This window comes from Capra hircus, chromosome 4 (genome assembly GCF_001704415.2).
Source record: "Capra hircus breed San Clemente chromosome 4, ASM170441v1, whole genome shotgun sequence".
NCBI classification, from domain to species: Eukaryota; Metazoa; Chordata; class Mammalia; order Artiodactyla; family Bovidae; genus Capra; species Capra hircus.
Genome location: NC_030811.1, coordinates 42,438,685 through 42,451,449, shown reverse-complemented (window position 1 = coordinate 42,451,449; position 12,765 = coordinate 42,438,685). Strand labels below are relative to the sequence as shown.

Here is a 12,765-nt window from a genome sequence, read left to right as displayed (position 1 = left end):
CTCTTTGAAATGTTAGTCTCCTGGTTGAGAAAACCTCCTTATTTCTCCTTACCAGTAGTCATTATGCCTAAGAAAGCAAAATCACCTCATTTCGGCTAAGCCTTTAGAAAAAGGCAATTAAAGAAACTTACAAGTTGCTAGAAAGGGTCTAGAAAGAAAAAAGAATAATAGTTTCAGATAGATTAAGAAAAAAAATTAGGTTAATGTTGACAATTTTAAGCAAGCAAGATTTTTTTTTAATCATTTGAAAGTGTAACACACACAAACTACATGGTTGGCTGAAAAATTAGAGAGGCTCCCATGAAACTCAGGGAGTTCTTTAAAATAACCTGGTAGTGGCTATGTGCACATGCATCTATTTGGGGGCACAAATACCTGAACCCATAAACTGAAGTATTAGTGCTAAGATTACACTAACCTCCTCCGAAATGCAGTCCTCTTTAGGTTCTGACAGAGCAGCCATTTTCGTCAAAGTTAGTTGTGGTCAAGAACGTGGGCAGGGAAACTGTCCACAGCCCTGGGGGAGGTGTAAGAAAACTCTAAGGGTCAGACTCTGCTCTCAATCCTAGCGCTGCCTGATAATTCTGACTTACCCTTGGCTGAGCACAGACAGAGCCTTTACACCCTCACATGCCTAAGGACTTTACTCACTTAAGGGCTTCTGCTACCTCTGTTAAGAGCAACATAGGCAAACTCCAAGGGAGAAAAAAGATTTATCTCTGTGATTAAGATGCAAGGATTGGCTTCTGTGTTTTGGGACTCCTTAGTGAAAAAGCCCTGGAGAAGAATCCTAATCTAAAAGTGGGGTGTCTCCCTCCCCAGGCAGCCCAACGGGCAACCTTAAATCCTGGGCTCAGTTCAAATGGTTGAAGGGGTCAGACCTAATGATCTACTAGACCCAAGATTAATTATTGCGAGGGGCAAGGGGAGCAACAAACCTTGGAGTAAGCACATTTGAAGGCTCGGCTCCTCAGGTCAGTCTTGCAGATCATGCATTTTGAAGCAAAGAAATTAAAAGAGTAGAGTTAATCTGCCTGTTAATCAACCTGAACTTTGCTTTCTGCATAGACCAAGAAGGGCAGAAGCCTTGATGTCAGTTTGTAGTACAGGATAACCATGGAACTTTTAATTATGTCTGAAAAGTGGCCGGTGTAATGGAAGGCAGCCCTCTGGGTGTGGGGAGGAGACCACCTGGGCTGTGCTTCTCTTTCTGGCCAGCGTCTCAACCAGTGTGGGCTGGGGGTTATTTTCCTGCTTGAAGTAGGGGAGAACCTGGACCCTCCTTGCCAATCCCAGGTATCTCTGACCTACTGGTGCTCAACACACTGCCTTCATTCACTCTGCTCGTGGGTCAGATTTAATTTACTTACTTTGTCTCAGACTCTTTCCCTGAAGGAGTGCTTTTCCCAGAGTGTGACCGCTGAGTTGAACACTTGAGTTGAAAGGTGCAAATCTGGAGTCAGCATCTTTATAATTTCAGATTTCTTATCCCTCAGTGAAATGTTAAAAAAAAAAAAAAAGTCCGACTGTGCGACCCCATAGACGGCAGCCCACTAGGCTCCTCTGTCCCTGGGATTTTCCAGGCAAGGATACTGGAGTGGGTTGCCGTTGCCTTCTCTGAAACTTTTTATGGAAAGGCCACTTAGAATTTGAAAACCAGGATGTTTTGGCTAGACTTTCGTCAACCTGACAGCCATTTATCGGGCACTTTGTGTGTGAAAGCTGCAGTGCTTTTACAGCCGCAGACTGGCTCTGAGGCCCATGGAGCCCAGGGGCTGGCTGGCCACCCTCTCCCCAGGACACTTGTTAACCTTACTCCAAAATCTGGCTCCAAGGCCAGAGGCAATCAAAAGCCCTTCCTTTTGACAAGTTCCTGAGGCTGTTTTGAGTCTAGAATTACAAGTGATATTTTCCTCTTTGTTTATAAGTATTTCCAAGGAGGATATACTATTTGTGTATTTTTTAAATGTTAAAAATGGTGATACCTTTTATACTTATTTTGGTCTTCATTGTAGTTCTAAAAATCTCTAGTGTTTCATGGTTAGTATTATAATGGATGAGTGTAAAGTTGGTTTATTGGATTGTATAGAAACAATCAAGTTCATGTAAAGAAAAACAATATATATAACTGAATGTATACATAAATGTGTATATGCCTGCATGTGTGCTAAGCTGCTTCAGTTGTGTCTGATTCTTTGTGACCCTGTGGACTGTAGCCTACCAGGCTCCTCTGTCCATGGGATTCTCCAGGCAAGAATACTGGAGAGGGTTGCCATGCCTTCCTCCCGGGGATCTTCCTGAACCAGGGACTGAACCAGCATCTCTTATATCTCTTGCATTGGCAGCTGTTTTTTTTTTTTTTTTTTTTTTTTTTTAGCACTAGAGCCACCTAGGAAGCGAGTGTGTGTGTGTGTGTGTGTGTGTGTGTGTGTACAATCACAGTTACCAGATAGACAGATGGACTATTATTGCTGGAGCACAGGGACTGTGCAGCAGAGGGCAGGGGTAGACTCTGTCAAGGCAGCCCAAGGAGACAGTGGGTCTCTGTTATGGACTGACTTGGGTCCCCCCACCAAATTCATTTGTTTAAATCCTAACTCCCTGTATTTGGAAACTATGCCTTTAGAGAGGTAATTAAGGTTAAATGATGTCTTTAGAGTTGGGTCCTGATCCAATAGGACTGGTGTCCTTATAAGAACAAGAAGAGATGCCAAGGATTCAGGCACATAGAGAAAAGGCCATTTTTGTACACAATGAGAAGACAGTAGTCTACAAGCCAAGAAGAGAGGCATCAAAAGAAACTAATCATGTGAACACCTTGATTTGGACTTCCAGCCGCCAAAACTGGGACGTGATAGAATGGCCATAGAGGAAACAACTCTTCATAAGAGATAAGGGCAGCACCAGCAATCCTCAGTTTAAAAATGGATACTCAGAGTTTACTGACAAGCTGATTGTGGAAAAATTGAATAGCACTTCCCTTTAGAAACAGTGAACTTAAGTCCACAGACCAAATGCAAAGGTAAAGTTCAAAAACTAAACTGATTTCAGAAAGCAAAGGCTAGATTAAGTTCATCTCCACAACCACATAGCCAATGGTCACTTAACCAAAAAGACCCTTCCCAACTGTCTCACCAATATGCCATGAATCAATTAGAACAATATAAGTAAAGTGCCTTTGAAGAATGCACCATGGTACAGAATAATAAAGGCCACCAGCAGTTTAACTATCACAAAACCCAACTGCACATTAAAAGGCTGTCTGGCAGGAAAGTGCATCCTCCCTTCTGCCATAAGACTCTTCACTAACGAGGCAGTGGGAAGATTAGTCTCCACTCCTGGCATCACATGGGTTTGGAGGTCAGGCTCTTGGATTAAGAAAAGAAACAAAAGTTGTGTATGGAAAGTACATTAAAGTGTCAACCCAAGTGTCTACTGATTTATACAAGAAAGTCACCTTGGAGAAGATAACAGAACAGTAACACGTCAGAGTGTTTCCAGATGTCTGCATTTTAAGCATAAGCCACAGGAGCACACATGGAATAACGTGGTGGGGCCAGTGCTGACTCAGAAGCAGGCCAGCTCCTTAACCTGCCGGTCAAACAACCTGATGTTTCCTGTAGTCACACCTAAGCCCTTGTCTCTGAAAAGCCCTCAAAGAGGGCTTTTCCTCAGTGTAACCTTAGGCAGTTTTCCGGGTACCTGGCACCTTGTATTTTTTAGGCTTAGGTTGTATACCTCTCTGATGATGTATATCACATTTTGCATTAGTCTGAGAAACAGGTTAAATTCACCCATTCCAGTCCATTTTAGTAACATTCACTCTTGCCATCTCCTGTTTGACCACTTCCAATTTGCCTTGATTCATGGACCTAACATTCCAGGTCCCTATGCAATATTGCTCTTTACAGCATTGGACCTTGCTTCTATCACCAGTCACATCCACAGCTGGGTATTGTTTTTGCTTTGGCTCCCTCCCTTCATTCTTTCTGGAGTTATTTCTCCACTGATCTCCAGTAGCATATTGGGCACCTACTGACCTGGGGAGTTCCTCTTTCAGTATCCTATCATTTTGCCTTTTCATACAGTTCATGGGGTTCTCAAAGCAAGAATACTGAAGTGGTTTGCCATTCCCTTCTCCAGTGGACCACATTCTGTCAGACCTCTCCACCATGATCCGTCCATCTTGGGTGGCCCCACACAGCATGGCTTAGTTTCACTGAGTTAGGACCAGGCTGCGGTCTAGCTATTATGGTCAACAAAAGAGTCTGAAATGCAGTACTTGGATGCAATCTCAAAAACGACAGAATGATCTCTGTTCCTTTCCAAGGCAAACCATTGAATATCACAGTAATCCAAGTCTATGCCCCAACCAGTAATGCTGAAGAAGCTGAAGTTGAACGGTTCTATGAAGACCTACAGGGCCTTTTAGAACTAACACCCCAAAAAGATGTCCTTTTCATTATAGGGGACTGGAATGCAAAAGTAGGAAGTCAAGAAACACCTGGGGTAACAGGCAAATTTGGCCTTGGAATACAGAATGAAGCAGGGCAAAGGCTAATAGCATTTTGCCAAGAGAACGCACTGGTCATAGCAAACACCCTCTTCCAACAACACAAGAGAAGACTCTACACATGGACATCACCAGATGGTCAACACCGAAATCAGATTGATTATATTCTTTGCAGGCAGAGATGGAGAAGCTCTATACAGTCAACAAAAACAAGACTGGGAGCTGACTGTGACTCAGATCATGAACTCCTTATTACCAAATTCAGAATTAAATTGAAGAAAGTAGGGAAAACCACTAGACCATTCAAACCCCATATGATTATAAGGGAAATAAAATCCCTTATGATTATACAGTGGAAGTGAGAAATAGATTTAAGGGACTAGGTCTGATAGAGTGTCTGATGAACTATGGACTGAGGTTCGTGACATTGTACAGGAGACAGGGATCAAGACCATCCCCATGGAAAAGAAATGCAAGAAAGCAAAATGGTTGTCTGGGGAGGCCTTACAAATACCTGTGAAAAGAAGAGAAGTGAAAAGCAAAGGAGAAAAGGAACGATATAAGCATCTGAATGCAGAGTTCCAAAGAATAGCAAGAAGAGATAAGAAAGCCTTCCTCAGCAATCAACGCAAAGAAATAGAGGAAAACAACAGAATGGGAAAGACTAGAGATCTCTTCAAGAAAATTAGAGATACCAAGGGAATATTTCATGCAAAGATGGGCTTGATAAAGGACAGAAATGGTATGGACCTAACAGAAGCAGAAGATATTAAGAAGAGGTGGCAAGAATACACAGAAGAACTGTACAAAAAAGATCTTCACGACCCAGATAATCATGATGGTGTGATCACTCACCTAGAGTCAGACATCCTGGAATGTGAAGTCAAGTGGGCCTTAGAAAGCATCACTGTGAACAAAGCTAGTGGAGATGATGGAATTCCAGTCGAGCTATTTCAAATCCTGAGCATTTGGCATTGCCTTTCTTTGGGATTGGAATGAAAACTGACCTTTTCCAGTCCTGCGGCCACTGCTGAGTTTTCCAAACTTGCTGGCATACTGAGATGCTGTGAAAGTGCTGCACTCAATATGCCAGCAAATTTGGAAAACTCCGCAGTGGCCATAGGCCTGGAAAAGGTCAGTTTTCATTCCAATCCCAAAGAAAGGCAATGCAAAAGAATGCTCAAACTACCGCACAATTGCACTCATCTCACATGCTAGTAAAGTAATGCTCAAAATTCTCCAAGCCAGGCTTCAGCAATATGTGAACCGTGAATTTCCAAATGTTCAAGCTGGTTTTAGAAAAGGCAGAGGAACCAGAGATCAAATTGCCAACACCTGCTGGAGCATGGAAAAAGCAAGAGAGTACCAGAAAAACATCTATTTCTGCTTTATTGACTGTGCCAAAGCCTTTGACTGTGTGGATCACAAGAAACTGTGGAAAATTCTGAAAGAGATGGGAATACCAGACCACCCGACCAGCCTCTTGAGAAACCTGTATGCAGGTCAGGAAGCAACAGTTAGAACCGGACATGGAACAACAGACTGGTTCCAAATAGGAAAAGGAGTACATCAAGGCTGTATATTTTCACCTTGCTTATTTAACTTCTATGCAGAGTACATCATGAAAAACACTGGGCTGGAAGAAGCACAAGCTGGAATCAAGATTGCCGGGAGAAATATTAATAAGCTCAGCTATGCAGATGACACCACCCTATGGCAGAAAGTGAAGAGGAACTAAAAAGCCTCTTGATGAAAGTGAAAGAGGAGAGTGGAAAAGTTGGCTTAAAGCTCAACATTCAGAAAACGAAGATCATGGCATCCGATCCTATCATTTCATGGGAAATAAATGGGGAAACAGTGGAAACAGTGTCAGACTATTTTTGGGGGCTCCAAAATCACTGCAGATGGTGATTGCAGCCATGAAATTAAAAGACGCTTACTATTTGGAAGTAAAGTTATGATCAACGTAGATAGCATATTCAAAAGCAGGGACATTACTTTGCCGACATACGTCCGTCCAGTCAAGGCTATGGTTTTTCCTGTGGTCATGTATGGATGTGAGAGTTGGACTGTGAAGAAAGCTGAGCACCGAAGAATTGATGCTTTTGAACTGTGGTGTTGGAGAAGACTCTTGAGAGTCCCTTGGACTGCAAGGAAATCCAATCAGTCCATCCTAAACGAGATCAGTCCTAGATGTTCTTTGGAAGGACTGATGCTAAAGCTGAAACTCCAGTACTTTGGCCACCTCATGCGAAGAGTTGACTCATTGGAAAAGACTCTGATGCTGGGAGGGATTGGGGGCAGGAGGAAAAGGGGACGACAGAGGATGAGATGGCTGGATGGCATCACCAACTCGATGGACGTGAGTTTGAGTGAACTCCGGGAGTTGGTGATGGACAGGGAGGCCTGGCGTGCTGCAATTCATGGGGTCACAAAGAGTCAGACACGACTGAGTGAATGAACTGAACTGAACTGAGGAGCAGGTTAAAACTGGAGTTCCCAGTAGGCTGAGTTTAGAGAAGCCAAATGCCCCAGAGAGCTTCCTCCAAAAAGGACTTCCCGGAAGAAGACGTTTTCACTGGAATCCCAGGGCTGGACACATCCATAGCAGCCCACCTGAGCAGAAGGTGTGGAGCTCCCCTGTCCTATTCCAGCCTTGCCCCAGCAGGACTGTCCCATCCCTGGGCGAGGCCCATCTTGGCTGAGGAATTCAGGCATCTGGGAGAAGTTGCCCCATCACTTGACTTGCTGTGCTGTGGCAAAAGCTGACCAAGCCTGACTGGAGGGCTCCTGCTGACTCAGCTAGACTCTGCCTTCAGCCTCCTCCTTTTCTGTTGTGTGCTCAAAGCCGTCTTGCTTTGTCCACCTCTTTATTCAGCTCCGGTTTCACTGCTTCTATCCTGTCGCTCCTCCTGCCTGGACAATTGGCTGTCCTCTCTGGGGGATGGTCCTTACAAATGGACCTGGAAGTTGGGCTCACCACTCTGGGGATATGTCCTCAGATTATCACACTGAAGAGTTCTGACCCACCCCATAAAGCGACAGACATCACATATAAGTAGCCAGGGTGAGTGTAGGGAGAAATGGTGGAGCCAGTGAACAGTGTAGCTGGTCCCTCCTTCTCTTCTCCCTGCCCTGCCTGCTGTGTGTTCCCTCATGGGAAGCCCTGGAAAGCCCTGCCCACCCTCAGCCTCCTTCTGCCCCAGCCCAAGTCCAGCTCTGCTTCACCTGTCAGGATGGAGGCAGACAGGCTCCCGGTGCCCAAGCCTGTTTGTCTTACTGCCCCCACTGAGGACTCAACGCAATCATCTTTAGCACGTGGAAGAAATGATTTGTGAAACAGCAAATGATGTCTTTTAGGGCTGAGGTTCTTTCTTAATCATTCTTATTTCATTTCTCATTCAGTTTCTCTTTCTTTCTTTTTACATAGGGAAAAAAACCCCTCAAATCTTTTTTTACTTACACTAGTAAGTAAAAGTGATACACTACTTACAAAGTCCTCAGTGGTTTCTGTTCAACTTTCCCTAGTCCGTCATTTTTAATTTACGTGAAAGGAAAAGGAATGCCATTTGTAAGATTTCAGTTAGCCTCATCTGATGAATTGAGAACTAAGGTAAGAAGCAACACAAAGATAAAAAACCAGACTGTAATTTAGGAAAAGATAGCATTTATCACCATAGTACTCAACAGAGCCACCAAGTAGGAAACAGTGTGATTTAAATCTCCAATCTGCAGCTAGCTGACTGTGTGACCCTAGGTATATTATTTAAATCCCTCAGTGAAATTACACTTTCCTTATTTATATAAAGAAAAGAAGAAAAGGACCAGAGATTCTAGTCTTTTCTAGGCCTATCATTTTATAATTCTGTGACTAAAATCAGTCTAAACTTTACATTCTATTCCAGAAATTTACCTTAAGCCTAAAAAATTTAAACATACAGTAATTTACATATTTAACATCAAGGAATTTTAAAAATGTATTCCTAAGAGAGACTTTTATTCATTGCAATTACGTGTGTGTGCTAAATCACTTCAGTTGTGTCTGACTCTTCATGACCCTACCGACTGTAGCCCACCAGGCTCCTCTGTCCATGGGATTCTCCAGGCAAGAATACTGGAGTGTGCTGCCACATCCTCCTAAAGGGGACCTTCCCAAGCCAGGGATCGAACCTCCATCTCTTATGTCTCCTCTGTTGGCAGGTGGGTTCTTTACCACTAACGCCACCTGAGAAGCCCAATTACGTGTGAGTCTATTAGAAACATCTGGTTATCTAATAAAGCCTGACATTTCTCTAACAAAAAGTGGGATGTATGCATTCTGATAAGTTTATTTGGGATCTCAGTTCACTGCATCGTTTTGAGATGTGTTTCTGTCTGTCTGAATCTATCATTATATCTGTCAATATAGATATATTCAGAATCTACCAATATATCTCCATATTTGTGTGGAGATTCCGCACCCTCAGCACACATACATTAAAACATAAGAACAGAATAACAAAGTAAAGAAGCACCAGAGTTAGTTCTAAGAGGAGGACACAAGAGGACAACACAGGACTTACAGGAGCTGCTGAGTTTTTGACGGTGACACTGGGGGTGGTGGCTCGCAAGGCTCCACTCACTCCATGGTAGTATTTGAAGCAGATCTTAGTTTCAGCTGAAAGACAAAAATAAAATGGGACTGAGAAGTAGGGTGTAACCCTGGAAGAAAAGGCCAGGGCCAGAGAGGACACCCCCAGGGACTGCCACCCAATTCCTCCCACCCAAGCAGCCACCCCTGACAGCCTTGCTTCACTTGTGGCCTCATGGTCCAACTTTTTTCTGAATGTGCATCATCAAAATTTGTTTTGGTCTTAGCGTTTTTGTACCCAAGTTAAATCTATCATTTAGACTTCTCAGCATTCATCCTATCCCATTAGAAGCTATTGCTTTTAAACCCTCAGTTTTAAGATTTTAGGTGATTTGGTGATTACTACCAGTCTGTTTCTTCTATAATTTTCTCTTATTGAATTCATTGTGATTAGTATCTTGGTAATTTGAAGGAAGACTTTGAGAAATTATTGAAATACACAGAAGAGAGGCATATTTTCTGATGATGATGACTAGATAATAATGTGGAAACACCATAACTTTTTTGCATTTTGTGTTTTAGAGGACAAAATCTGTGGCCAACTTGAGTTTGGTACATTGGAAGGTGACCTGCTTTTCCCAATTTACTGTTAATAGGGTTTTTTTCTCTTTAAATTTGAAAAATTTATTGGGCTTTGTCTTAGTCCCTTATATTAATTTTGTCTGGAACAACATGAGGACTCTCCCAATTTGAGTTCTTGTTTCTCAAGTCTGGGAATTTGTCTTCAATTATAATGTATTTAAAAATAATGTCTACCATTTTCTTAGCATTCATTTTAATATGTTCATTATGGAAAATATGGACAATGAAGCAAAGCATAAAAAACACTTTTTAATGGCTGAGTAATACTCCATTGTGTATATGTACCACAGCTTTCTTATCCATTCATCTGCTGATGGACGTCTAGGTTGCTTCCATGTTGTAAAGTAAAAACAAAAAACAAAAAACACTTTTAGGAGTGTGTTTTGCATACTTGAATGTTTAAAACTTTATATAATAACATCTTTCTCTTTTTAAAGTAAATTGTTAATAAAGCATATTCAACCATCTAAGACCCTGATGCTGGGAAAGACCGAGGGCCAGAGAAGAAGGAGGTGACAGAGGATGAGACAATTGGATGGCATCACCCACTCAAAGGACATGAGTTTGAGCAAACTCTGGGAGATAGCAAAGGACAGGGAAGCCTGGGGTGTAGCAGCCCATGAGGTCTCAAGGAGTCAGACATGATTTAGCGATTGAACATCAACCATCAATTCAAAGCTTTGTAGACAACATTCCTTGTTCTATGGAATCTGAATCAATTTGCAACTTGAAAATATTTTCCTCATCTTGGAAGTTTAGGATTTTCCCTTAAAATTAATGCTTTTTTGAAAATTATTTTTAAGTTCAAGTTTGTTCTCTAGGATAATGGAGCAAAAATTGCTACTTATCTACCAACACTCATTCTCCTTTTCATTCTTAATGATTAAATTTCAGTTTTATTTTGGGTAGTAACGCCCAGCTAAAGAACGTTTTGTAGCCTCCCTTGCAGATCACATTTATGTTGTTTGCCATTGTTATTTGGGGGTTTCTAGAAAAGTTTCTTTCAATATATCATATAAAGCATATGAGAATTGCAATATTCTTCTTCAGAAGATAGGACTATTTAAGAATTCTCCCTTTCTGTGGCCAAATTGCTTTCTACAAAGCACTGTATACTTCCACCAGAAAATGTAACTCTGATCAACTCTTTAATCCTTGTTAACATTGAATATTATCAATTAAATGTAAGTTTAAAATAGCATCTCATTTTTATTCTAAAAGATTTTTAATCAAATTTTAATTAGCCATTGTATTTAGTTTTTTTTTTTGATCCATTGAACTGCAGTTAAGAGTTTCCACTGCCAAAAGTTTACCTTTTGTAGACATATTCTTACTTTAAAATATCAATATTTTATATTTCCTTTCTTCTTCATCCTTGTAGTGCAGTGATTTTGCATATCTGTTGATTGCCTTTTAAGCTCTTGGTGGACAATCTTATACCTTAGTTCCATATTCTTCAAGGCACCCCACATAGGTCTACACACAGAGATCTATAGGTCTACACATCCCAATTACAGAAAAATCTGAACAAACTTTTTGGCTAAGTCAATATTACTGTTTTAGCCTGAGAGGCAGGTATTCTCTTGGGCTCCCAAATCACTGTAGACGGTAACTGCAGCCATGAAATTAAATGATGCTTTCTCCTTGGAAGGAAAGCAATGACAAAGACTTTACTTTGCCTACAAAGGTCCATATAGTCAAAGCTATGGTTTTTCCAGTAATCATGGACAGATGTGAAAGCTGGAAAATAAAAAAAAGGCTGAGCACCAAAGAATTGATCTCTTTGAACTGTGGTGCTGGAGAAAACTCCTGAGAGTCCCTTGGACTGTAAGGAGATCAAACCAGTCAATCCTAAAGGAAATCAATCCTGAATATTCACTGGTGCTTGGGGCTGGTACATGGGGATGATCCAGAGAGATGATATGGAGTGGGAGGCGGGAGGGGGGTTCAGGATTGGGAGCTCATGTACCCCCGTGGTGGATTCATGTCAATGTATGGCAAAACCAATACAGTATTGTAAAGTAAAATAAAGTAAAAATAAAAATTAAAAAAAAATTCACTGGAAGGACTGATGCTGAAATTCCAATATTTTGGCCACCTGATGTGAAAAGCCAACTCTTTGGAAAAGACTCTAATGCTGGAAAAGATTGAAGGCAGGAAAAGGGGACCACAGAGGATGAGATGGTTGGATGGCATCACTGACTCAATGGACATGAGTTTGAGCAAACTGCAGGAGATGGTGAAGGACAGGGAAGCCTGGCGTGCTGCAGTCTATGGGGTTGCAAAGAGTGGAACATGACTGAGTGACTGAACAACAATGACAAGGGATCATGGAGGCACCCTGAGCAGTGAACCAGGTAACCACACTGAGTCACTATAGTTCAGAATATGAGTTACTCTGCCTGTAAATGCCAGAGAGATGGGCATGGAGGAGCCAAATGGCTTCACTTCAAGTTTAGTTGTGTGGAAGAAAATTTTATATAGCAGGTATCCTGGAAAGGCACTACTAGCTTTCCTTTCAAAGTAAATTATTCCAATGCTTTCACATAAAAAGGTCAGGGAAATTACATACAATCTTTTATTGAATCCTATTGCTAGGTGAGAGGGTCAGTGCATGTTTAGAGCCAAGAATTCATGGAAACCTTCAAAGTGTTATGATTGTTTTCTGAAAAACCACTGGCAAATTTTTTTTTCTTAAGCATTTTAAGATTCCAGTATTCAGCAACTTAATTTACTAATTGATTTTCCTTTTATTTAACCTAAATAGCTTCTGCTGTTTTAACGATTTCCTATTCAAACTTGAAAGAGATACTCAATTGTTTTTTGGATGTGAGAGCTGGACCTTAAAGAAGGCTGAGCACCAAAGAACTGATGCTTTCAAACTGTGGTGCTGGAGAAGATTCTTGAGTCCCTTGGACAGCAAGGAGATCAAAACAGTCACTCCTAAAGGGAATCAACCCTGAATACTCATTGGAAGGACTGATGCTGAAGCTCTAATATTTTGGCCACCTGATGCAAAGAGCCGGGTGACAGAGGATGA

General features: G+C 41.7%; 1 protein-coding gene across 2 annotated transcripts in view; it reads right to left on the bottom strand.

The window, feature by feature from the left end:
• HECW1 (HECT, C2 and WW domain containing E3 ubiquitin protein ligase 1) overlaps positions 1–12,765 on the bottom strand; it is a 319,356-nt gene that overhangs the window by 204,515 nt on the left and 102,076 nt on the right. For both annotated transcript variants that reach the window (XM_018047001.1, XM_018047002.1), the window contains exon 4: positions 9,076–9,170. In XM_018047001.1, the coding sequence (XP_017902490.1) occupies positions 9,076–9,170 (95 nt within the window). The remainder of the gene's footprint in view (positions 1–9,075; positions 9,171–12,765) is intronic.